This window comes from Podarcis tiliguerta (genome assembly GCF_965153285.1).
Source record: "Podarcis tiliguerta genome assembly, chromosome: 2".
NCBI lineage: Eukaryota > Metazoa > Chordata > Lepidosauria > Squamata > Lacertidae > Podarcis > Podarcis tiliguerta.
This window is the reverse complement of record NC_139535.1, coordinates 97,267,177-97,292,773: the sequence shown is the minus strand read 5'-3', so window position 1 is coordinate 97,292,773 and position 25,597 is coordinate 97,267,177. Positions and strand designations below refer to the sequence as shown.

The following is a 25,597-nucleotide window of genomic DNA, read 5'->3' as shown; positions in this document are numbered from 1 at the left end:
AACATTTGGGATGAAAGTATCATAAACTTGCATGCAATTAGCCATATTCCCTATGTGATCTGTACACCCTTCACAAACCCACCTGTCCATATCCCTAATGACTGGAATGTGAACTACCAAGAGGAGCAGCCTCACTACAAGAAATTCATTTGTCTTTCTCCCAAGGAATGGGCCCCTTCTAAAGGATCATTTCCTTCTTCCTTAAACCCTCCCCCTTTCCCCAGGCCCTCATTATCCAGAGCAAAAGAAGAGCTGTCACTCTGGGAGTGGGATGCCCCTATCTTGTCCCTGAAATCTTATTCAATAAACTTCTCTGCCTCTCACAGCTTCCCCAGTTCAGCTACCTTGGCCTTAAAGCAGTGGTTCTCAAACTTTTTTTCAGAATAAAAATTTGCTCATGCCACACCATTTTTTTTAAAAAAAAAAATATTTATGATTTTCAGGTTTATACATTTCAATAATTTCACAGTCAATTTAACATTTCAAAACACGACTTCCTTCCCCCTTTTTCTGTGGTTCCTTAAATTTAGTTTTAATATCTTTAATATCTTCATCTGAATCTGATACACTCCTAATATTTACACGCAGTCCTAGTGTTGATAACTCTTTTTGTATCATCATGCTGCTTGTTTCATTATGCTGCGAACTGTCGTGTATCCTAATGCTACAAACTATCTTGTATCATCAGGCTACAAGCTATCAGCTCTGGATAGCTCTTGGAAATGGGATACAGTCATACCTCGGGTTACAGCCGCTTCAGGTTGCGTTTCTTCGGGTTGTGGACTGCCGAAACCTGGAAGTACTGGAACAGGTTACTTCCGGGTTTCAGTGGCCGCGCATGCTCAGAAGCACTAAATCGTGTTTTGTGCATGCACAGAAGCGCCAAATTGCAACCCGCAGACGTAGGTTGCGAACGCTGTGGGTTGCGAACGTGCATCCCGCACGGATCACATTCGCAACCCGAGAGTCCACTGTATAAGCAATTTGTCAATGGCAGAGAATGTATTTGGATATCTTGGTAATCCGAGTTGCTTGTGTCAGTTGTATGCAAGATATAAGAGGTATGACATTAGCTCTCTGCACACCTGAAGAGAGCACATGTGGAGATGTACCGTATTTTTCGCTCTATAAGACGCACCAGACCACAAGACGCACCTAGTTTTTGGAGGAGGAAAAGAAGAAGAAGAAATTTTCTGAATCTCAGAAGCCAGAACAGCAAGAGGGATCGCTGCGCAGTGAAAGCAGCAATCCCTCTTGCTGTTCTGGATTCTGGGATAGCTGTGCAGCCTGCATTCGCTCCATAAGACGCACACACATTTCCCCTTACTTTTTAGGAGGGAAAAAGTGAGTCTTATCGAGCAAAAAATACGGTACATAATATCCCCGCCTCCCATAACCTTGTGAATCCTCTTACCCTTTTGCATGTATTAAGTGTGCTTTGGCAGCAGATGACCTTGTGTATCCATGGAGGGCTCCCAAACAAGTGGGAACCCATGATTCTGGGAGATGTAGAACAGGCATAGGCAAACTCGGCCCGCCAAATGTTTTGGGACTACAACTCCCATGATCCCTAGCTAACAGGACCAGTGGTCGGGGATGATGGGAATTGTAGTCCCAAAACATCTGGAGGGCCGAGTTTGCTTATGCCTGATGTAGAATGTGTCAGATAACATCTGAAGATGGCTCCTATGCAACACCCTTTATCGGATATGGGACGGGCAACTTTGGGAGGGGTTGCCTGCCAATAGAGAGTGGTTAAACAGCCATGTCAGTGTTTGTGGTGCTACACATAAATAAATAAAAACTATAGGACTGTGAATATTACTGAGGGTATTACAGAGTCAAATGTGCACACCTTGCTCTGTTTCTTGTCCTACCACTTCCAGAGATATGAATACATACAGCTTACGGATCTAGAATAACAGAATGTGCCCTAAATTATAACCATGTAAACTAAATTGTTTTTTTTAAAGAAAAAAGAAAAGAAAAGAAATTGAAATACCCCATTCCTTGATTTATACTTCTCCCTTTTTTCTTATGTATATGAAGAATGTTTTATTGTTTTTCCATTAAATCTTATCTTGACACTGAGCACAAGAAAGAAAGGGAAATGTTTGAAAAGCCACATTTTAAAACAGTGGTACAAGTCTGAAAGTTTGCTTTTTTAATGTTTCATGCATATAATATACCAAGGCTTCGCAAAGTCATTTGAGGTCTCCTCATAACGCATTTCAAGGGCTATAAAGCTATATATTTATATAATATATAGTGGAATCTCACCTTTCAGCACCGAGCCTTGGCTTCTTGCAATTTTAATCAGATTTTGGCCAACAAGTGCTTTGATGGCCTCCCCCTCCCCATTTGGGTTTGTGTGTGTGTGTTTTCTTTCCATTCTATCACCCACTGCCAGAACTCAGCTTAGAAAACAGTCAGCATAAATGAGGTCTGCTTTTTGCGGCTCTGATTAAGCAAGACAAAATCAATTAGCATCGGAGACCTCACAGGATCCTAGAGGTGAACTGTTCAAATTAGCCAGCTCCAGAGAGTCAAATTAGGAGGCAATTAAAAGGAGCAGCTGTGATTTTGCTGACATAGTCTTGCTGCTGTGGTTGCCTCCTATGCTGAAAGACAGATTGATTAGAAAGGCTGCTGGGCTGTAAAGTCATTTTTTGTTGCCATCAGCTATGTGTGTATATGTGTGTTCATATATGTATTCTCTCTCTCTCTCTCTCTCTCTCTCTCTCTCTCTGTTTGTGTGTGTGTGTGTGTTTGTATTGTTACAAAAACTGGGTGCTACCCCCACCCTTTGCAAGATTCCAGGCACTCAGCCAGAGTCTGTGCTCCTTGGGAGAATTGAGACATAGCGAGACTGTCATAGCTTATAGAAATCTGGTTTATTCAACCATTAATACCGTCAGAGTTCAGATCTCACAGCATGGTCATTTCCAGAGGGGCTCACCCCCACAGCACTGCAGCCTTGGGATCCAAGGTATCTCAGCCAGCCAGCCTTCAGCCAGCCTTCCCAAGATGGATCCCTGTCTTTTCTCTCCCCATCTTCTTCCCAGAACACCTTGCTGAAAAACTCTCTTTTCCTGCCATGTCAAACATATACTCCATCACCTTTGGCAATCCCCAGGCCAAAGGATTCTTTTCAGAAAGTCCATCAACCCCTTTTTGTCATGTTAACAGATTTGCTCTTTGCTAGGCTGGCCAGGCTGGTTTGCATAAGCCAGCCCAGGCATTCCTTGCCTGGCACAGTTCTGCAGTTTGTACTTTCATCCCTACCCCAATTAATAATAATCCTACCATTTATTGATTTCTAGGGTTTAGGAGGGTCCCCTGCAAATCCATACGTCTTCATCTGTAAATGAAGCTGATGTCTAAATAATTGTTTTCTGCTGTGTGGCATAGGTTTATATGAAAGGGATATATTGCACAAACCTCAGTATAGGAGTTGCTACTGTTATTCTAGCCTTAATTTCTACAACTCGGGACTATAAGTGATATCCAAACCAACCACATTTACTTATGGGAGTATAAGAGTAAGTCACATGCCACTTAAGGGACAGAACTGACATGCTACCTGCTCACAAAAACAAACAAAAAAGTACCCCCATGTAAACTGATCTATGGTTTTGAATACTTTTTCTAAAGCAAAGTGGTACATCAGCATATAGAGAGATAAAAATTCAGCAGAGTGCTATCAGACAACATTTGGTGCCAAGCTGAACTTCTGCAAACAATGCAGAAATTGAATATTGTGGTTCTGTTCCATGGCAAGACACCAACTGAATTTAAGATGGCAAGGATCTCACCCTGTTTCCCTTTATTTATCCCAGCTCAATTGTCCTGTTTTCCCAAAGACATCTATTGTGCCTTATGCCAGCTAATTTGCAGTCAAATATGCTCTGTCATGCTCGGGACAGACGAAGGAAACGAAAACCAGCATGCTCCAGCCTTGATAATTTTCATTACTCATCTCCCAAGGCAACAGAGGGCTGTTGGGTTGGTGACGATGGGGTCATACTGCTTAGGGATGAGAAACACTCTCGGTAAACAGATCCCCACGCCTCCCTCCCCTAAAAATTTACCTCTCACAAATAACAAGTCACTGATTCCACCCAACAGCAATTGGCTGAGTTGGTTGCTTGCTAACTCAGTTGTTCCCTTGACACAAATGCCCAACCACTTCTACACCAGTTCTTCTCTGGCAGCCAACTTCACTGAGAAGCTTACAGGTTATATTTATTGTTGGAGAGATGTGCACAAGCAAACAGAAACATACACAAACACTGGGTTACTTGCGTAAAAATCTGGACGCAGAAAGTTTTTTTGTAAAGAAATAAATGGGGACTAAGCACCGGCACGTTGCCAAGTCAGTGGAGCTCAGCGGCGCGTTCCATTTGAGGTGTTGACAGTGCATAATAAATCCCGGCCCTACCTAACATTTACAGGAACATTATAAAATGAGTGAAACGGCGTGAGCTGGTTCCCTAGGCAACCAGACAAACATAATAAACAGTCAGCAGTGGCAAAAGTAACTTACACCGTGCTCAGTCGCAGGCCTGAAATATATCACTTAACCATAGCCCCTTCTCTGCTTTTGGAGCTCTTGAAAAACCTTTGTGTTATTGTTTCTTAATCATATGGGAGGAAGGAAGCTCAGCCAATTTTTTTTTTAAATAAATCATAATCTTATTTGACTTATTGTCTGAAGAGACCCCTGGCTTTATTGTTCTGACTTAGGCGAATAGTAAGAATTTAGCTTCATCATTGGCCTATCAGGCTTTTGCCATTAGGGGCATCAAAGTTGAAGGAATGTTGGTTAGACAGAAATTGTCATCATGTAAAGATCATGAACTTCATTCAGAAAGAGGACATCTGTGAGTGAGTGACTCCTCTGAATAAGACACTTTCTTCACTCATGGTAAAGGTAAACAAGTAGATTGGCGACTCAAGTGACCCTAAGTGATCCTGAAGGAGCGTCTCCACACCCATTGTTTGGCCAGGACACTGAGGTCCATCTCTGAGGAACTTATGGTGGTTCCCTCACAGAGAGAAGTGAAGTTACAGGGAAACAGGCAGAGGCCCTTTTTGGTAGTGGCGCCTGCCCTGTGGAATGCTCTCCTATTAGATGTCAAGGAAATAAACAACTATCTGACTTTTAGAAGGCATCTGAAGGCAGCCCTGTTTAGGGAAGGTTTTTTTAAAAAATTCTGATGTTATATTATGTTTTTATATGTGTTGGAAGCTACATAGAGTGGTTAGGGCAACTCAGCCAGATGAGCAGGGTACAAGTAATAAAATAATAATAATAATAATAATAATAATAATAATAATAATAATAATGGCTAGGCAAGGCTATGAAAGCTTTAAAGGCAGTTATGGCAAATGGCTGTTGTTAATGCCTCCACATTAAACAATTTTCTATAATATTAAGGAATCAATGTCAGGGCTAAATGAAGGAACCTAAGGACAACAACCTAAGAATCCAGCTAACTCAGTTGAAATGTTTACCTCATGGGTAGCCAATGTGGTGCCCTTCAGATGTTTTGGGCTCCAATTCCCAGCATCCCTGACCACTGGCCTTGCTGAGTATGGCTGATAAATAGTTGTAGTCTGAAACATCTGGAAGGCACCTTGTTGGCTACCCCTGATGTATCTCATCCATGACAGAGAGTCCAGCTGCACTTTTAGTTTTCTCCCTTTCCTATTACAAAATATCTCAAGAAGCTTAGGCAATAGGATGCTCTATATTTTCTCTGGGTAATTGGATTATTATTTGGGGGGAGGAGTATTCTGATGGGACAATCATATTGTGATGTCATAGTGTGAGAGAGGCCAATTGTTTTCTGGTCTTGATTGAGCCATTGGAAGCATAGGGCTCCCCGGCTCCTACTTCCATGTTTAATTTTTATTTATTTATTTATTGCTGCTTTCAAGACCAGGCCAGGCCATCTATAATTGTTATTTGTAAGCCGTCTTGATTTAGGGAAGAAGGTAAGACATCTTTATTTCCCCTTTTTTATTTTCATGTATTATTTTATACGCTGATAAAAGGTAAAGGGACCCCTGACCATTAGGTCCAGTTGTGACCGACTCTGGGGTTGCAGTGCTCATCTCGCTTTACTGGCCGAGGGAGCTGGCGTTTGTCCGCAGACAGCTTCCGGGTCATATGGCCAGCATGACTAAGCACTTTGACGTGCTTTCGAACTGCTAGGTTGGCAGGAGCAGGACTGAGCAACGGGAGCTCACCCCGTTGCGGGGATTCGAACCGCCGACCTTCTGATGGGCAAGTCCTAGGCTCTGTGGTTTAACCAACAGCGCCACCCGCGTCCCTTTTACCCTTTTTTAAGGTATACGCTGATACCTTATCTTTAATGTCCGTCCTTGTAAACAGCCCTGGAAATATCACTGCTCTAGTGGCATGGTACTTATATAGTAGATATATTAATATGCAAATAATAATAATTAATAATTTCTTATTGCTGCTGAAAGGAATCCAAGTTGGGTGGGGCAATAAACACAATTTTTACCTTTGTGCAGTAGGCTAGTTCCTTCACACATTCATTCCGCCCACCATCTAAGCAAGCACGACACAAATTTATCAGTGCTCAAGGACAAATTCCAGCCAGGCAAGAACACCCAAGGAAGGTACAAATCAGGGCTGCTGAAGGTGTGCGGCCTGAGGAAAGGGTTAAGACTTTTGAGAGCAGCATTTGGGCACTGGGCATCAGTTTCCCCGTCTCTGATATACACCCTTGACTGCAAGCCCCATTGAACTCAGTGGGGCTTATTTTAATTTTAAGAATTGATTTTTTATTAAGTTTCAAAAATTTTAACAGATTTACTTCACAGACAGTATACCATTTGCATATATTTTTCTTTTTTACTTCCCACCCTACCCTCACTGATGCTTTTGCTTTTATCCTTGGTTGCTGCATTATTGTTGTTGTTGATATTTGGTCGTTTAGTCATGTCCGACTCTTCGTGACCCCATGGACCAGAGCATGCCAGGCACTCCTGTCTTCCACTGCCTCCCGCAGTTTGGTCAAACTCATGCTGGTAGCTTCAAGAACACTATCCAACCATCTCGTCCTCTGTCGTCCCCTTGTGCCCTCAATCTTTCCCAACACCAGGGTCTTTTCCAGGGAGTCTTCTCTTCTCATGAGGTGGCCAAAGTATTAGAGCCTCAGCTTCAGGATCTGTCCTTCCAGTGAGCACTCAGGGCTGATTTCCTTCAGAATGGAGAGGTTTGATCTTCTTGCAGTCCATGGGACTCTCAAGAGTCTCCTCCAGCACCATAATTCAAAAGCATCAATTCTTTGGCGATCAGCCTTCCTTATGGTCCAGCTCTCACTTCCATACATCACTACTGGGAGAACCATAGCTAACTATACGGACCTTTGTTGGCAAGGTGATGTCTCTGCTTTTTAAGATGCTGTCTAGGTTTGTCATTGCTTTCCTCCCAAGAAGCAGGTGTCTTTTAATTTCGTGACTGCTGTCACCATCTGCAGTGATCATGGATCATTATACTTGTTACCAAACCCTCAGTGGGGCTTATTTCTGTGTAGGCAATGCATAGGATTGTGCTGCAAGACTGCAGCCCTAAACCCACTTATGTGGGACTTACTATAAAGCTCAGTGTGACTTACTTCAGAGTAGGCATGCACAGGCTGGCTCTGTAAGTGTCATGGCTCTTTCCAAAGAACCCTGGGAGAGGCAGTTTGAGAATTTTATTACAGATCCCTAGGCAGCCCCTCAGCGAGCAGCTGTTCCCAGCATTCCCTTGGGAAACTGAATGACTGTTAAACCAGTTTAAAGGTGTAGAACAAATATGCTGGGTTCCGTTTTGCCACACAAAGTAACTATCAAATACCAGGCAGTAAAATGGCACCAGGGTTTGGGGGCACTGCTTTGGGTACTGGGGCTAAATCCTTCTAAGTTTTCTAAGAAAAGCTGACCTACATGGAACACAGTCTTGCAAGTTTCCTCCTTTGTTTCTCCCCGTCTCATAAACATTTCCTTTTCTGGAAGACTTAACACCACAGTCACAATGAAGGGGCGGGCTGTGTCACATGCTGCTTGCTTCTTGGCGGTATATATGGGAAACTGTTCCAGCCTCCTCTGGTTTATGGGCTTTGGCTCTCTGGCCCTGCCAAGTAATAAGCTGCTGGCCTGGGAGCTTCTGGGTGGACAGCTGCTATGCCAGATCATGTCTGTTCATCATGGTGTGAAAGCAGAGGGGTGAGGCCTGGAAAGCTCGTGCTTAAAAGGGAGGGTTAAGAGGGTACGGAGAAGGTTCTTCCTGACTTTTTAAGTAGGAACTGCCTGGAGGATAACTAATTAGGCCAAGCAGGGTCTGAAGGACACGTCGTCCTGAATGACGTCAAGATGGGATCCAGATATTTTCATGCAATCTTCTTTTCCTCGAAGGCCTGGGAAGCATCAGGGCCTGAAGGACTTCTGAGTCAGACTCGTCGGTCACGGGAACACTAACGTACACAGAAAATATAAAGAAGAAGAGTGATGCATGCCCAGAGCAGATTGACATGGCTAAAAATAAAAACATGAATGTTTTGAGTATGACATGATTGTATGTTGTGTTACGATGTTAAAGGAAGAGCTACAAAGAGTAAATCATTCAATGTTTGACCAGTGTGGGATAGTGATCTGTTCTCCTGCAACAGAAATGATATATTTATCAGATTTTTTTTGGGGGGGGGGTATAGGGCCGTATTTGGGGGAGGAAGTGCTATTGCACATGAATTTGTTGTCATGGAAGGCTTGGAAGCTTTTACATCCAAATTTCTTCCTGGATTTTGGAGTTATCTGGGCAGGCATCGGTATGCATCCTGCACTATCCTTTGTCCTCCAGACAAACTATTTAGCATTCATTCTGATTTGCTTTCATGAGGCTTGTGTTTGACTATGTCCGATCTTTATTGAACATTTGTTCTGATATACTTATGAGGTGCTCACATGACAATGAGAATTCATCCTGATATGCTTGCAGGCTGCTGATCACTTATTCCTATTAATCGTTCATGCATCAAATACTTTTAAATTCGTTTCTATGTCACCTGCCAAAAAAGATGAATTTCAGAGATAAATTTCGGTGTTTGTTGTGCTTTGGTGGCAGAGTGCAATACAGTGGTATTTAATATGTTCTGGAGGGCTGTTCTTAACCTGAAACTATTCTTAACCTGAAGCACCACTTTAGCTAATGGGGCTTCCCACTGCTGCCATGCTGCTGCTGTGCGATTTCTATTCTCATCTTGAAGCCAAGTTCTTAACCCGAGGTACTAATTCTGGGTTAGCGGAGTCTGTAACCTGAAGCGTCTGTGACCCGAGGTACCATTGTATGTGCTTGATTGTCTTTTGCAAAGTACTGACTGTCAAAGTACAGGCACCCCAAGACAATCACAATGCCTTGGCTCTGGGTTATTTTAAAAGCTTGGACTATCCACACTTAACAAAAACATATACTTGGCCATGTTACACCCGTGTTTTGATACATATTTTTGAAAAATAACATGTATGGTGAAACTCACTTTAGAAGCAGCCCTCGATAGACTTACTTTAACTAGATAATCAAGTTCCACATTTAGGTTTGAGAGTATTTTGTTCCTTAAAGAAAGCCAGAATGAGAACGTTAATGTATTCCATGAGGTATATACATGTACATTTAGAAATGCCTGGGCAAACTGGACTGAGTCAAACACATAATAAGGGTGAGGTTTGTGGTGTGTAATTATAGACTTCTTTGGCTGTGTGAAACTCTCAGACACTGAAGACTAATGGCTCACAAGACATCCCATTAAATGTATTGTACTTGTGTGCAAACACTGCAGAACATCCCCTGCCCAGCTATTCAGCTTCCATGTAGTAGGGGGCAGAGGGAGATAGCTCCCTTTGGCAAAAACAAAAATTCTCTATGCCAGGGTTATCCAACCTGGTGCCCTCTGTGTGCTGTTGAACTCCAACTCCCATCCAGGCCAACCCATCATGGACATGGTAGAGTTCCCCTCACCAGTTCTCCCCTCCGTACCACCCTAACCACCACCACCCAAACGCAAAAATAGCAGGGCACAGTTATGACTACAGCCTCAGACTTACATGGGCGTAAATCCCACTGAGCTGTCACAGTAGACTCCACAGGATTCTGCTGTTGCATTAAGAATTTTACTGTGTAGTAAAATTGTGTACAATGCAAAGGGAAAAGGGCCTCATTGTTTCCCCACGAGTTGCCAAATTGCCTTCTAAATTTGCAGCTCTCAAATTTATTTATTTAATTTCTATACCGCTTTATAATCTTAAGAAAAATCTCAAAGCAGTTTACAGCATATTAAATCAATAAAACAATCCGAAGAAAGTCAAATATAGCGTATACAGTCAAAGCAACATAACAGAGTACTAAAATATTATCTTAAAGATTTCAAAATAAAACAAATGCAGTGGTGGCGATGCAGTGAGGAAGGGATTTTGCCTCAACACTAATGTTAATTAATTTTGTTCTTTATAATTATTGCGCTCCTTCGTGAATCACTGCCTTGCTGTGGCAAAGGGGCTTGAATAACTCAGAGAAGCTATGAGCTATGCCGTGCAGGGCCACCCAAGATGGACAGGTCATAGCAGAGAGTTTTGACCAAACATGATCCACCTGGAGTAGGACTGGAGTAAGCCACTCCAGTATCCCTGCCAAGAAAACTCCATGGACAAAGAAAACAGGCATATAAAAGTTATGACGCTGGAAGATGAGACCCTCAGGTCGGAAGGTGTCCAACATCCTACTGAGGAACAGCAGAGGACAAGTACAAGTAGATTCAGAGCTGATGAAGTGGCTGGGCCAAAGCCTAAAGGTCGCTCAGTTGCAGATATGCCTGGAAGTGAAAGGAAAGTCCAATGCTGTAAAGAAAAATATTGCATAGGAACCTGGAATGTAAGAACCATGGACCTTGGTAAGAGAAGACTCCCTGGAAAAGACCCTAATGTTGGGAAAGATTGAGGGCACAAGGGGACGACAAAGGATGAGATAGCTGGATAGTGTTCTTGAAGCTACCAGCATGAGTTTGACTAAAACTGCGGGAGGCAGTGGAAGACAGGAGTGCCTGGCATGCTCTGGTCCATGGGGGTCACGAACAGTCAGACACGACTAAACGACTAAACAACCATGACATAATTATTATGCTTTTTGGGCTATTGAAAGAGAAGGCAAATGAGGGGCAATGCTAGAGAATGAGAGACTATTTGCTGAAATGTACCGAAACTGGGTAAGCAGTTCTCGGCACTGCTGAAAATGTTCATTTAAAAACTGAATAGTTTTATCTCAGATGAGATGAAAACACTATATCTAATCTCTGTAGTTGATTATCACCCCCTCAGTGCTCACCCGATGGTCGGAGCATCCTGTTCTATGGGGTCTTGCTGATAGTGATCAAAGGCTATGCCCATATGCCAGAGCCAAATGTGTACACCAAATTCTTTTGGGGGTGTTGACCTCCAATGAGCCATATTCAGAAGTATTACTTGGTAAGGCACGCTATAGACACAGATCTGGGATTACATTATCTTTTTGTTGTGGTGCCTTTTTCTGCAGGACTATACAAAGTCCTCTTAGATCAAGGATGACACACAGCCCTCAGTGAAATCTCATGCAGCCCTTGGCTTAATGTTGAAAGACCTCTGCTAGCACCTAGTTCAGACTTTTTGGAAGAGTGATCAACCATCTCCTGGCAGTCCACTTCACAACAAGTAGGAGAGAGAGCAGGGCCGGATTTAGGTTTGATGAGGCCCTAAGCTACTTAAGGTATAAAGGTAAAGGTACCCCTGCCTGTACGGGCCAGTCTTTACAGACTCTAGGGTTGTGCGCCCATCTCACTCAAGAGGCCGAGGGCCAGCGCTGTCCGGAGACACTTCCGGGTCACGTGGCCAGCGTGACGAAGCTGCATCTGGCGAGCCAGAGCCGCACACGGAAACGCCGTTTACCTTCCCGCCAGTAAGCGGTCCCTATTTATCTACTTGCACCCGGGGGTGCTTTCGAACTGCTAGGTTGGCAGGCGCTGGGACCGAGCAACGGGAGCGCACCCCGCTGCGGGGATTCGAACTGCCGACCTTTCGATCGGCAAGCCCTAGACGCTGAGGCTTTTACCCACAGCGCCACCCGCGTCCCCCACTGAAGGTATAGGGGCCCTTTATATGTTCAGCTGTCCTTTGTCAACAACAAATTGTCACTGTTTTTTGTGTTGAAAATATGCTATATGGTAATCTATGGACCTAATAGGTATCTAAAGCCATTTTATTTGTTTTTTATCTTATATTTTTGAAATGTACATCCAGGTTTTTTTCCTTTAATTTTTCGGGGGCCCCCAAAAGAGTGGGCCCCTAAGTTATAGCTTGTTTAGCTTATATGTAAATTCGGCACTGGGAGAGAGAGAACGGGGTGGCTGCCTGTGCCCACTTTTTTGACTCTGACCCTATGCACCCCCAGCATGTAGACTCCAACAGATGACACCGCAGGAAATTTTGCCTTCTCCAGGTAGTAATGGTTGCCTATCCCTTTCGTAGATCATTGACACACAGAACATCAAAGCATTTGGTATAACTTTGAGCTTGAATACCTAACACGATTCTAGAGCAGATAAACCAAGAAAAAGCATTTATTTGCAAGTCAGAGTAAATAAGAAGACATTGACAAAATATACCATTTAAAAGAAAAAGAAAAAGTCATTCCAGGTTCCTTACTCTAGCTATCCACTGATCTCAATTTTCAGGGCTGACTTTAAAGACTGCATGGATTACTGTGCTATGAGCTAAATATTTCCATATCAATTATGATACAAATATGTGGAAAGAGACACCTAACCAGAAGTGATGTGCTTCTTCATTCTTGCCACTAATTTATTGGGAGGTTCTGGAGAACAACTCTATGGCACATCTCTGGTTATTTTCTGGCACATGGTTACATCAGCTCCATCTCGTAGAAACCTTGTGGTCACTTTTAACTTCTGTGCAATTTTTTTTTTCATCTTAAGTATCTGTCGCAATCGCCTGAATTCATCTTTGTGGTGAAAAAGGCAGAATAGAACAGGTTCCTTCTCGTTTCCTTTTACAAGGTCAGCCCTGCTGATTTGGACATTTCCCTAAGCACACTATTGGCTTCTTCTCTGAACTCCTTGGAAAACTGTTTGGCCCGGCTTGTTTTCTCAATATTTTCTCTCAGGTTCCCTTCTAGCCGTATCCGGTCTAGGTATTCGGAGTTGGCAACTTTCACTCTCTCCACCAATGGCTCCTGGTTCTGAAGCACCGAGGAGATCATTTCCTGAAGCTTTGTTTCCATGCTGATGACTCCTTTGGTGGCACGGTTCAGCTCTCCCACCTGCTGCTTAGCCCACTCCAGTTTCTCAGGGACCTTTTCCTCCTTCGCATCCAGCCAGAACCTGTATCCCTCCATATGCACCTGCACATTGCAAGCACCTGAAAGACAAAGCAGTGGTTAAGCTCCAACTTGACGTGAGTCCAAGAAAGAAGGCTAATTGTGTTAGTTCCAAGAAAGATAAACCCTTCAAGCAGCAAAGCTTCTAACAGTGGCCAGCTGTCAAAGATATTGCCATGTCATGAAATCTGATTATTTCCACTTTACTTATCAGAGACCCGGTTGTATACCTACATATATGTCTGTGTGCATGTGAGCTGTAATACAGTCATTTGGCAATATTAAGCCAAGATTATCCGTGCCACTTTCTTGTAAGAAACAAATCCCTGGCATAACCCCATTGGCATGCTCTTCATTGAAGCCACTCTGGTGAATTTGACCCATAATCCCATGGCTTTTTCCTGCTATTCATTCAACACAAAACTATCAGGTATTGGGTAAGTCTCTCTAACGAATTCTGATCTAATCTCTTTTCACATTGCCCTCTTGTCTCTCTCATTGTTAGTTTCACAAACACTTGGCTCTTCTTTCTGAAGAGGGCATTGTTGAGCTTTTGGCATGAGTTTAGAAGGCTGGCATTACATAGGAAGGATTGGATTTAAAGGCATGTGAAGAGGTAATACACAGGAAGTCAAAATCTAAAGAGTGGGGAAATAATATAAGGCCCTCCTGGATGCAGCATCGCCATGTAATGTGCAACCCAGTCAATAGGTTATTCAATGGGAGCAAAATAAAGCCTACGATCCTTAGCATCTTGATAACTTACAGAGGCAGAAAAGCAGGAAGCTGAATTAATTAATCCAGCCAAGTTTCTCCTGAAAAGGAGCCTTAAAGCTTAATTTCTGACCATATGACCCCCCCAGTTCTAAACAGCAGGATCAGTATATCTGCCTGGTAGCTGACAGAACATTCAACAACATTAGCACAATGTCAGATCTTTTACCTCTTCATTGTGTCCGAAATTCACCATTAAACTACAAGTGTTATTCTAACCCTACTAATGATTTTAACTGTTTACAATGCTTTTTAAGATAAATAAGCTGAATCCCATGCGCAGCATGGATGCTAATTTTAGGATTGGGCCTAACTACATAACATTAATATATATGGTTTCTGGAAAAAAGGCTTACATAACAAAATCAATTCAAAATACATTTTTTTTCCTTTTTCTTCCCCCTCCCTTCCCACTCCAGCCCTCCCCGCCCCTGGTCAGGCCTTCCTTCTTCATATCTTTATGCATGTACACAGTCTGCTCATTCGAACTTGTATGTTAGGGTTGGCTTCCCCTCTTTCTATCCAGTTCCTGTAAAATACCAATTTATTTGTGATTCTTTGGCATTTATTTTCCCATCTATCCTCTGCCACTATCTATGCGAATATTTCTGATTGTATGTATTCAAAAACATAATCATTCCATTTTTCCATATTCCATTTACCAATCCTCCCATTCTATGTTTTGACAGGGTGCTAGAAGAGCTAGCCTCTTTACATGTTCCTTGCTACTTCAGCTCTGATTGCAAAGTCATTTTCCTCCTCCTGCCCCAAACTTTGCCACCCTCCTGTTCAAGTTAAGATCTGCAACAGAGAGCCCACTCTATGCATGCAGCTCTTCACAGGATTTTGAACCTTGACCAATTCTGGTTGTAAATCATGTGCGGAGTCTGCATACATAGAGAAGGATACCAGCTGCAAACATTATCCTGAACGTGCCAAAGATGGTTAAAAATGAAAATTGCTGAATTCATAAAAAGGCATACATTTCCTACAAAAGAGACACAAAACATTTGATTCCTGTGTTTGCTAAAGCTATCCAATATTAGAAGTGCTGGGGAATGCAGCAGTATTTTTTTTAATCATGGGTTTTTATGGGCATTTCCCATAAAACTTGGGCTGCTTGCCCTCTACACATGAGTAACATGTGAAAAAGGGCTTCAGTGTATCATAAAGCAGCCTATTGCTATGATATCTGGGCTCTGCAGATATATCTGGGACGCAGGTGGCACTGTGGTCTAAACCACTGAGCATCTTGGGCTTGCCAATCAGAAGGTCAGCAGTTTGAACGCCCGCGATGGGGTGAGCTTCCGTTGCTCTGTCCCAGCTCCTGCCAACCTAGCAATTCGAAAGCACACCAGTGCAAGTAAATGAATAGGTACAGTTGCAGCGGGAAGATAAACGGCATTTCCGTGCGCTCTGGTTTCCGTCATGGTGTCCCATTGCACCAGAAGCGGTTTAGTCATGCTGGCCACATGACCTGGAAAGCTGTCTGTGGACAAACGCCAGCTCCCTTGGCCTGAAAGCAAGATGAGCGCCACAACCCCATAGTCCACTTTGACTGGACTTAACCATCCAGGGTTCCTTTACTCAGACATGCATTTGGGAACCCAGTTCTTAATCTTGTACCATCATTAATATATATGGTAATGTTCCTATTGAGGCTTATATAGGATCAGGTTCCAACATCTCTTACCAACCAGATGAAGAGTTGCTGGGCAACTCCAGGAACAAAGACTGAACAAATCACCTCAGGTTCACGCATAAACCCACAATGCTAAAATGGAGGGCTTGGCCTTCTTCATTTTCACACTCTATATTCTTCAGCATCATTTCCCCACCAACTTACTATGCTCTTGTTGTATCTTCTCTATGCATACAGAAAGACTGCTTGCGGGCGAACAGCAGTAGGTGTCTTTGAGGTCCCGGATGGTTTTCCGGATAGCCATGCAGTGGCATTGCTGCTTGTTAAAAGCCTCAGCGATGTCAGTAAATAGTGTGTCAATCTCAGGCACGTTGACCAGTTTCACAGCGAAGGGTTTCTCTTTGTTGAAAAGAACTAGAAATATGGAAGCCCATAGAAACTTCTGGTTAGTGTGTTACGTTAGGGGGGTAAAAGAAATATGGAAACCACAACAATATTTGAATATGATTCCTGAAACTAACAAGAATTAAGTACATAAGATGGATCAGTACAAACAAATTTACAAAGATTATCTTATTCCCATTCCTTGTGCACTGAAGTATACATTTTTCCCCCAATGGAATTTCCCTCTTACATATTTACAATTGCACACCTATTTTTTCTTGAGGGGAGGGGAATCCTTGAAATTATTACATTTTACTTGCCAAAGCTACCCACTTGCTTAGCAGTGTGCCAGTGGCATTATCCCAAAATTATTTCTGTGAGGCTTATCCTTCATGTGGTGTGCTTCAAGAATAATGTTTATGGGCATTCTTGGTTCGTGAAATGTGTTAAATGGCCAGCAGAAATGGCCAATTGAAGAAGGTGCAATCTGATAGTGCCATATACTTCTTTTCTCTATCCAAGGAAGTCTGGTTCTCTAGCCCATGTCAGAGATGTTGGGTTGAATGAACCATTAGTCTGGCAAAGTGCGACTGTTCTTCTTGTGCAATGATGACTATGTAGGTTGAGGTTTTCAAGTACATCCTAAGGAAAGTTCAGTGCCCAGCTGCCATTAATTTTAATGGAAACTGGCACTCCAAATCCCTCGGAGTCGGCTTTGAAAAATCACAGCCATCATATCCGGAAGGCAGTTTCAACAGAATAAGCACGGGAGCCATAATTAAACCTTGAATTATCCAATTGAAAATCAGACCAGTGGTTCCATGACAACACAGTTTAGACTAGAGTTTATTTTTCAAACCTGCAGAACCTAATTGCATCTTTCCAAGCAATGGAATATATGATCCATTTGCTGGTAGTATTTCCAGCAGATGTCACAGAGACTTTTAAAAAGAAAAAAGGAGAGAGAGAGAGAGAGAGAGAGAGAGAGATTGAGAAAGAAAAACTCTGGTCAATTTTTTGTCTACAAAGAATGGTCACAGTATGCATCGCTACTGCCAAATTCATTCTGAGAACATTTGAAAAGTATCTCATTTCTGAAATAACAAAATAAAATAAAACATCCTTTTTTCCCTTTGAATGTGTTCGCGGGGAGCACTTAATTCCACATTATTTTGGAAGAACAAATCCAATCCAGCTTTCTGAAATGATAGTATAAATGTAAATGATCTCATTTGGATTAAGCACCAATCTACAATGGAACCAAATTTTTGACTATAGGTGGTTTATTCTTCAAAATTAAAAGTATCACATAAAGAGAGAAAGAGAAAGTAAAATATATTTTAAGGAAATGATTAGAGTAATTAAATGTGTAAGACATATTGAAGTGGTTCATTTTTTTCACTCTCTCTGTATGTTTCACCTGCTTCTGTAGGGTATAGTGCACTGAATTTTCCTGAATTTAGTTTTACTAAACGTATTTTATTTTGGAGCATTTTATTTAATCACGTGAGCTGAACTGTATATTTGATTATGTGAGATGAATTATGACAAATGTTTGGTATGGAATATTGTTTATTGCTGCATAGGGTGGAACGGAAGATGTATATACCTGTCAGGGGTTCAGGTGCAGAGGCACAGGAGAGGGAGGAAATGGAGAGCGAAGGGGCGGAGTCAGAAGGAAATGTCAGCGATGACAGCAATCCGAGGTCTCTGAGTCTTTCCAGTGACTCGGAGGATTCACAGAAAGGGGCTCCCATGGTCAGGGCAAGGGGAGTACCCAGGGGGGCACTTCAGGGAGAAGGGGCCAGAGGGGACTCAGAGAGCAGCAGCTGGAAATCTGGACCAGCGTCCCCCCCAGAGTGCAGTAGGGGGGAGGAGTCCCAGGCATCGGGATCAGGTGGCGCGCGGGCAGCGGGAGAACATGAGGCAGGAGTGACCACGCCTCCATCAGGGAGCGAGGAAACGGTTAAGAGGAAGGTTAAACGCGCGCGCGCGCCAAGTTCAAATGTACAGGAAGGCGGCACAGTGGGCAGCCCGGGTAGGGAGCCAAGTCCTAAAGCCCGCCGAAGAGAGAGGGAGGAGTCAGGAGGGTCAACGTCGGCGTCAGAGGAGTCCAGGAGGGAGGAGACCCCGGGGGGCAGCAGGACCCAGAGGAGAAAGGAGAGAAGGGAGAGGTGGAGTAAGATTAGAGTCTTAAACTGGTGCACAGGGGGCGGAGATTCAGACGGAGCTTCGCCGGTCTAAACTCCAGACGTAGAGCTGGGACGCTGAGGCTTGGAAATGGAAACTATTCTTCAATAAAGACTTTGATACTTTACTACCGGCTAGCGTTGGTCCTTTGTGAGCTGGGACCAGGAGCCAGCTCTGACAATACCTTTTCTGATTCTCTTAAATGTTCAGTTTCCCCAAAACTTAGCCTAGGTATAGTCAACAAAAATATTTAGAACCTCTACAGCTTGATGAAGCTGAGAGAAATGTGTGGGGTATGGATGCATGTCTGGGATAGGAGCCAACTTCCAGGGGCCGATGTCCCTTCAGCTCCCTCTATAAAATATTTGAGCAGGGCTGCCATACATTCAGGTTGTCATTGCCATTCAAATGGTGTGCATGCACTGTGCCATGTGATTGATTATGCAGGTTGGGACTGACTTGGGCCCCCTCAATATTTCACCCAAGTTAGCACCCCTGAGTTTGACCTGCCCAAAGATTTAGAGTGTATTTGAAGTGAAGATTGGCACTGGGCCTAATCTAAAATGTAGGGTAACTTTGGGAGCACAAATTAGAATTCCCTTCATGTAGATTCTTCAAGACTCCTTGCTTTGATCTCACTCTCAGCTATTCCCATCTTTCCTCTGTGACATCATCACGTGACTTGCGTGACATGTCCTCTGACATGTCCTCTGTGACATAGCCACTTCCGACTCCAGGAGGAGGTGGTGTTGCGGGCTCACGCCCCTAACACCCACGCAGAGGCTGACTTCCAGTCCCCGCTCGATCAGGGGAATCCTCGGGCTGCGTCATCCCCTGGCCAGCCAATCAGCTGGCTCAGGGGGTGTGGCTTGTGTCATTTAAGGCAAGCATGGCCAGGGATCTCCCTCTTTGGCCACTCAGCTTTCTGGTTAGGCATTGGTAGGAGTATTGTTATGTAGATGTATTGGGGGGGAGGAGCGCCATCACCTCCCCCAAATATTGAAGGGTAGTCCGGTAAAGGACTCCGGGGGGCGTGGCCTCGTCCGAAGCCTATGGAGGTCAGGGCCTAAAGCGCACCCCCGAGCGGTGACCCTGGGGGAGTCCTTAGTTGATGTGCATCAAGAGGGCTCCCCCTGCTGGTGTTAACCCTTCCCGGTCTTCAAGCAAACAGGCTGAAGCTGGATAGTCGGATAGGACCAATGCCTAAGCCAATACCGCTCATCACCTGTAACCAATAAAGTTGTGGCCATATTTAGCCCATTAACCAAAATACTTGTGTCACGTGTGGTTATCCATACTGGTGGGAGGCGGGAACTTGCCACGCAACATCATATGACTTGTTACTTAACAACATGTCCTCTGTGACATCATCATATGAGTTGTTACATAATATACCAATACCATAATATACCAATTCTATCCTGTTCGCTACATGATCCCAGCACAAATAACCCAGAATGATGAAAGAAGCAACAGGACTGGGAAATGGCATCAAAGAAGTTTGGTGCAAAGTTGACTTATCATAACTGTTGCTGGTGGTGGGTGTTTTCCTTCTTTAAAAAATGTCTACCCATGCAGAGTGACTTATTTTACAAAAAGAGAAAGAAACAATAGTATATTAGTTAAAGCTCTAATTACAATTGACATACATGAAAGTATTATGAAGTATAAGAAAACAAAAGCAAGTAAAATGACTCAGAATTTTACCACTTTTGGTGTCTCGATGAGATTGTCGGGAGTGCTGTGCATTGAGAGGTTCCCTCTGCGAATACAGCAAGATATTTAGAAATAAATGTATACTCTTTCTGAATCCACAACTCATTCTACTACCCTCCCCTTCCACACTTGGCTCCCTTCTGTTGTATTATGTATTGCAAGTCCCTCAACCTGCCCTCTTGTGCTTTGTAGAGTGCAGTGCACACTATATTATTTTTATTCCTAAAAAATAATAATAATCCTGTTTTCCACTATTTGGACTCAAAGCAGTTTTCAACAATAAAGTATACAGTACAGTCATACCTCGTGTTGCATTAGGTTCATGTTGTGTCTTTTCGGCTTGCGAACGTGGCAAACCCAGAAGTGTATACTTCCAGGTTTCGCTGTGCATGTGTGCGCAGAAGTGTTCTGCATGCTTCACATATGCGCAGAAGCGCTCTATCATTCTCTGCGCTTGCACAGAAGCACCGCTCTAGTTGTGGACTTTTTAGGGTGCGAATGGCACCCTGGAACGGATCTTGTCCGGAACTAGAGGTATCACTGTATGCAGAACTTAAAACATAAGTTAGACCTTCAAAATGTAGAAACCTCGGGAATTTAAAATCTCAAATGTATACATACATATACTCAGTGCTTTTTTTCCTAAAAAAAATGTTTAGGGGTACTCTCATTTTCCTACTCATATTGAAATATTGCCCCTGAATGAGGCCAAACTTATATTCACAAACTGTTTAGGGGTTTGGGTACCTTCGCGTATCCCCAGAAAAAAAGCATTGCATACACTCATATATTGATAAAAGTGTCGTGAGTGCCAGCATAAAATGGCTGCCATGGGCACAGGGAAGCACCAACAGTGCTCCCTCCCCCTTCCAATGATTTCAGTGATCTACTTGGTGGTGAATATTACAAAGACACACAATCCTATTACTGCAAATAGAACTATTACTGTATTAGTTCATGTTCACATGAGGAGATGCGCAAGATTGAGTTGTTGATTTTTTGTTCTTTCTCTTGGGCTTTATAAGCACTCACGTGCTCCCTAAGTTATTGGCTGAAATGGGGTGTCTGCTTTGCTCATTGAATATTGTGTAGACAGGGAGTACAGATTCTATTCTATGAGTTGGGAGATAGTAAGGCATTGGGTAATCCTTGTTGTGTGCATCCATTCACTGACTCACAAAGAGAAAAGGAAATCCCTGCTCACATGCAGCTCTGGTACACTCTTAAGAATTTGGATATCAGTCCTTCGAGACCAGTGATGGCCAAACTTGGCCCTTCAGCTGTTTTGGGACTACAATTCCCACCATCCCTGACCACTGGTCCTGTTAGCTAGGGATGATGGGAGTTGTAGTCCCAAAACAGCTGGAGGGCCAAGTTTGGCCATCACTGGTCTAGACAAATAGGATGAAGTCGCAAGGGCTCTGGATGTTATGTTAAGCAGAACTGTGAAAGTGGAAATGCTGAATATATTTACTAGAGTTGCAAGCCTTTTAAGTCAAGATCTGTGAATAAAGCTCTTATGAAAGGAGCAAAACTTCTGATCACCTGTAACAAAGTGTTTCACAACTTTTAGGGCCTCTCATCTTACACTGCCATTGCAAGTTTGGAAGTGTGTGCTTTGCTTGTGAGTTGACAGACCTTTCCCATTCCCTTTGGAAAATTACCAGCAGGTTTGCTGCATTCCATGCTTTGCTCCACTTTTTTCTGGTTTTCCATAGAGAAATAATAATAATAGTAATCATTATAAATTTGGAAACTTTGTTGGAAAAAGGATCCTGCCAAAAAAATCTGATTTTGGGTGGAACAAAGCAATGACCTCTGTCTGAGCAAGGGTAGCATGCCATGCCATCATTCAGAGACAGAATCATGGCAGGAGCAAAGTTTTAGATTCACCTCTAGTAAAGTTAAATCTTTGGGGAGAAGGACTTCGTTTCTGCCGATATATTAAGAATTAGCCAACAAATGTCTGCTGAATGTGAGGAGTTGTTTTTGCAGAGCCAAATAGACAGATGGTTATCTTGTAATATTCATTGCATCACTAGGTGATGGAAGTTTTAACATATTCTTGAGCTTTTTTAAAAAATGTACAGATTGCTTTGGTTTAATTATCATCTAAGGGCCCTGCAGCCAAATCTATGGCTGATTGCTTGGAATCAAATATATTATTCTTCCCCATCACTACCACTCAAAATCCAGCCTCTCACCTTTCTTTTCATTCTTTTCAAGCCTTCTTCAACCTGGTATTCAGATGATGCTAGAATATAACTCCTATCATTCATGATCATTGGACATTCTGACAAGGAAAAGGGTGCAAAGCCTCTGGGAGGATCAGGAAGAATGCTCTAGACAGTACCTGCCCAATTCCTACACTTCATTTACTCCTTTAAAATCCTGTTCCCTTTCATCCACATCACCTCGATCTTCTATTCCTTTCCTTCCTCTGTCTATGCTTCCTCTCTTTAAAATCCAAGGAGCTTAGTAAATGCCAGACAAAACTTATTTCCCTCTCCCTCCCTCCCTTTCTTTTGCACACACACACACAACCACACCAGGACTACACTTTAGAAGCTGATGACTTCTAAAAGCTTCATTGTGTCCATTACCACAAAGTCCCTTATTATCAGCAATACAGATAAGTGCTGCAATCATAAGCACAACTGCTCAGAATTCCCCATTGTACTGTAGGATTGTGCTGTGGTTACATTCATGGTGATCACTTGTTACCATTATTATTGTGTTCTCTTTTAAAAACGTACAGTCTGCTTTGGCCTGCTTCTCCAAAATATGCAGCAGGTGCTGCTGCTGTTAGCCTCGCCACTATCATGAGTGTGGAGATCTATCACAATGAGGTAAAGACGAAAAAGATCCACTGAAATAAGCACAGCATGAAGCTGTCCCACAAAGTAAACTTTTGAACCTACATTGATGCCTGGCTGTCAGAATTACGACATCATGATTCAGCTTCCCTAACAGTTTCTGATACATGTCTAGCTTGTTATACTGGGTTTTCATTCTCTTTCATGCATTTATTTACTAACTTTGCTGGTCTCAAAGTCCCATCAGACCTTTAAAGTTCAGCAAGTTGGGTTTTTAGATGTGGGGTGGGTGGGGGGACTCAGTTACTTCATCTACTGTTACTGAGATGGACTTTAGGGTTTCTTACTTTCAAAATCATGGATGACCACGTGGCCTAATGGATAAGGCGTCTGACTTCGGATCAGAAGATTGAGGGTTTGAGTCCCTAATCTCTCACTGCCTCCATTTCTTCCCCATCACCTCCTGGCAAATAGAAGGGGAAGAAATGGAGGCAGTGAGAGATTTTACTTTCTTGGGCTCCATGATCACTGCAGATGGTGACAGCAGTCATGAAATTAAAAGACGCCTGCTTCTTGGGAGAAAAGCAATGACAAACCTAGACAACATGTTAAAAAGCAGAGACATCACCTTGCCAACAAAGGTCCATATAGTTAAAGCTATGGTTTTCCCAGTAGTGATGTATGGAAGTGAGAGCTGAACCATAAAGAAGGCTGATTGCAAAAGAATTGACGCTTTTGAATTATGGTGCTGGAGGAGACTCTTGAGAGTCCCATGGACTGCAAGAAGATCAAACCGATCCATTCTGAAGGAAATCAGCCCTGAGTGCTCACTGGAAGGACAGATCCTGAAGCTGAGACTCCAATACTTTGGCCACCTCATGCGAAGAGAAGACTCCCTGGAAAAGACTCTGATGTTGGGAAAGATGGAGGGCACAAGGAGAAGGGGACAACAGAGGACGAGATGGTTGGACAGTGTTCTTGAAGCTACCAGCAGGAGTTTGACCAAACTGCAGGAGGCAGTGGAAGACAGGAGTGCCTGGCGTGCTCTGGTCCATGGGGTCACGAAGAGTCGGACACGACTAAACGACTAAACAACAGCAACACTTTCAAAATCAACCAGTGGGTTACCTTTTGTAGGCCCCAAAGACCCTGCCTTGACTAGGGATGGAGCAGAAATTTATTTCATTTCATAGTAGTAGGGGGCCCTGCTCAATTTGCACTTTTCGAAATGAAAAAACAATCATCTTTCAAAATTCACACTTCTCTGAATTTTGTAATGCAGTCAAGTAACGTGTACAAAAGAGGATCTACAAGGATAAAATGCCAGGTCATGTTTTTGGCAGGAAGGTGTGGGAAACTGAACAGAGAGGAGTTTCACTGAGCACCTTACGACATCTTTGAGCGTGAATGGCATTTCACAACTTTCTCCTCAGGGCTCTGGGGCCCGTGAGCAAGGTACAGTGTGCCTCTGAAGCAAACATGTCTCACCCAGCTGGAATTGTTGGCCCTTCCCACAAACATTAACAGGTGTGGCTTAGGGATAGCGGCTGTTAGAACCACTGCCCTCCCCCCTGGGCAAAGCCCCCCTACACACGTGATCCAGCAAACTTTATTTTCCTGGCACTATCATGTTGCCTCTGCGGATTTAATCACAATAAACATGGCCCTAGTTCAACCCACTAACCTGTATCTAACCTCTTGATTTCTGGCAATTAAATGTTCATCTTAAGCATCATGCACCTGCCTGTTTGACTTCTCTGTACAAACTGAGCTGTCCTGTTTCCTTTTGCTAACAATATTTGCTAAGAGCAGCTCAGGATTTGCAGCACTTTTGTTTCCCCCAATGTTTTTCCCCCTTGTTTCTTTTCCCCAATGTTGATCTCTTACCTCTCTTGAAGCAACTTGGAAACAGGGACAGCAGCAGCAGAAGGAGACAGACATGCTTTTCAAAGCTACAAAAGAGACCCTTTTTCTTTTCTTCCCAAAGAAAGCAAACGTTAATGAGAACTTGTCAGGTCACGTGCCTTAATGAGCATGCACCCCACCTTGATTAGAATTAAAACAACACAACAAGTGGCAGAAACCGTTTCAAAATCATTGTACGTGGCACGGCAAACTGGGGGCAGGATTCACGGTCAAGCTGCAGTTCTCCTTGCATATTTATCTTTGCAGACATAATTGTCTCAGACAAGTCAGACTTGTTCCTTCAGCAAACAAACTCTGCATTGTCCAACCCTCTGGACTTTAAAGTGTTACTTCCTCTACACTGGCACTCCTGGAATGTACCATTGCCCCCAATGGGGGTGGAATAGGGAGAACAGCAGAAGGAATATTCCAATGTGCTGACAAAATGAATCTTATGTGCTATCTAAGCAACTGCTCAGTGCCGGAAAATAAATCAGCTTCTGGTTTTTATAGCAACATTATATTGTATGCAGTTCGTTGGATGGACTGAAACTCCTGTAGCAACTTTTAACTCCACCCAAGATTGTTCTTTTTAATGGAGCTGTATGTCATTTCATCTCCTTAGGTTGTAATATATATATATATATATAGAAGGAGACTTCTGCACTCCACACGAAAAGAGTGAAAAGGTTTGTTGATTGGTTGACTGAATGAATATTTCTGGGCTGTATTTCC

General features: G+C 43.2%; 1 protein-coding gene and 1 long non-coding RNA gene across 4 annotated transcripts; one reads left to right on the top strand and one right to left on the bottom strand.

Annotated features, from left to right (window-relative positions):
* Positions 1-5,866: 5,866 nt before the first annotated feature.
* LOC310671791 lies at positions 5,867-12,611 on the top strand. The gene is made up of 3 exons (XR_014508197.1): positions 5,867-6,000; positions 11,600-11,809; positions 12,568-12,611. It is a non-coding gene; the product is annotated as an uncharacterized lncRNA (long non-coding RNA).
* Positions 12,612-12,641: 30 nt separating this feature from the next.
* LOC310671652 (uncharacterized protein) lies at positions 12,642-25,236 on the bottom strand. Of its 3 annotated transcripts, none has more exons than XM_083428028.1 (4): positions 24,845-25,236; positions 20,133-20,187; positions 16,056-16,265; positions 12,642-13,476 (listed from the first exon to the last, which is right to left on the bottom strand). In XM_083428028.1, the coding sequence occupies exons 1-4, from the start codon at positions 24,896-24,898 to the stop codon at positions 13,109-13,111; spliced, it is 687 nt and encodes a 228-aa protein (XP_083284154.1). In that variant the 5' UTR covers positions 24,899-25,236; the 3' UTR covers positions 12,642-13,108. The 3 variants fall into 3 exon arrangements, with proteins under 3 accessions (XP_083284154.1, XP_083284153.1, XP_083284155.1); XM_083428027.1 differs by lacking the exon at positions 24,845-25,236 and adding an exon at positions 20,445-21,452; XM_083428029.1 differs by lacking the exons at positions 20,133-20,187; positions 24,845-25,236 and adding an exon at positions 17,095-17,128.
* Positions 25,237-25,597: the final 361 nt, after the last annotated feature.

What these genes read in the sequence shown, in the direction of transcription:
- LOC310671652 (XM_083428027.1), bottom strand. Translation starts at nt 20,555, where the DNA reads ATGCAGAACACTTCTGCGCACACATGCACAGCGAAACCTGGAAGTATA. An exon ending in TGAACCTAATGCAACACGAG is followed by an intron (nt 20,188 to 20,444) that starts GTATGACTGTAC and finishes CTGTATTCGCAG; the next exon opens with AGGGAACCTCTCAATGCACA. An exon ending in GAAGATACAACAAGAGCATA is followed by an intron (nt 13,477 to 16,055) that starts GTAAGTTGGTGG and finishes TTTGTCTTTCAG; the next exon opens with GTGCTTGCAATGTGCAGGTG.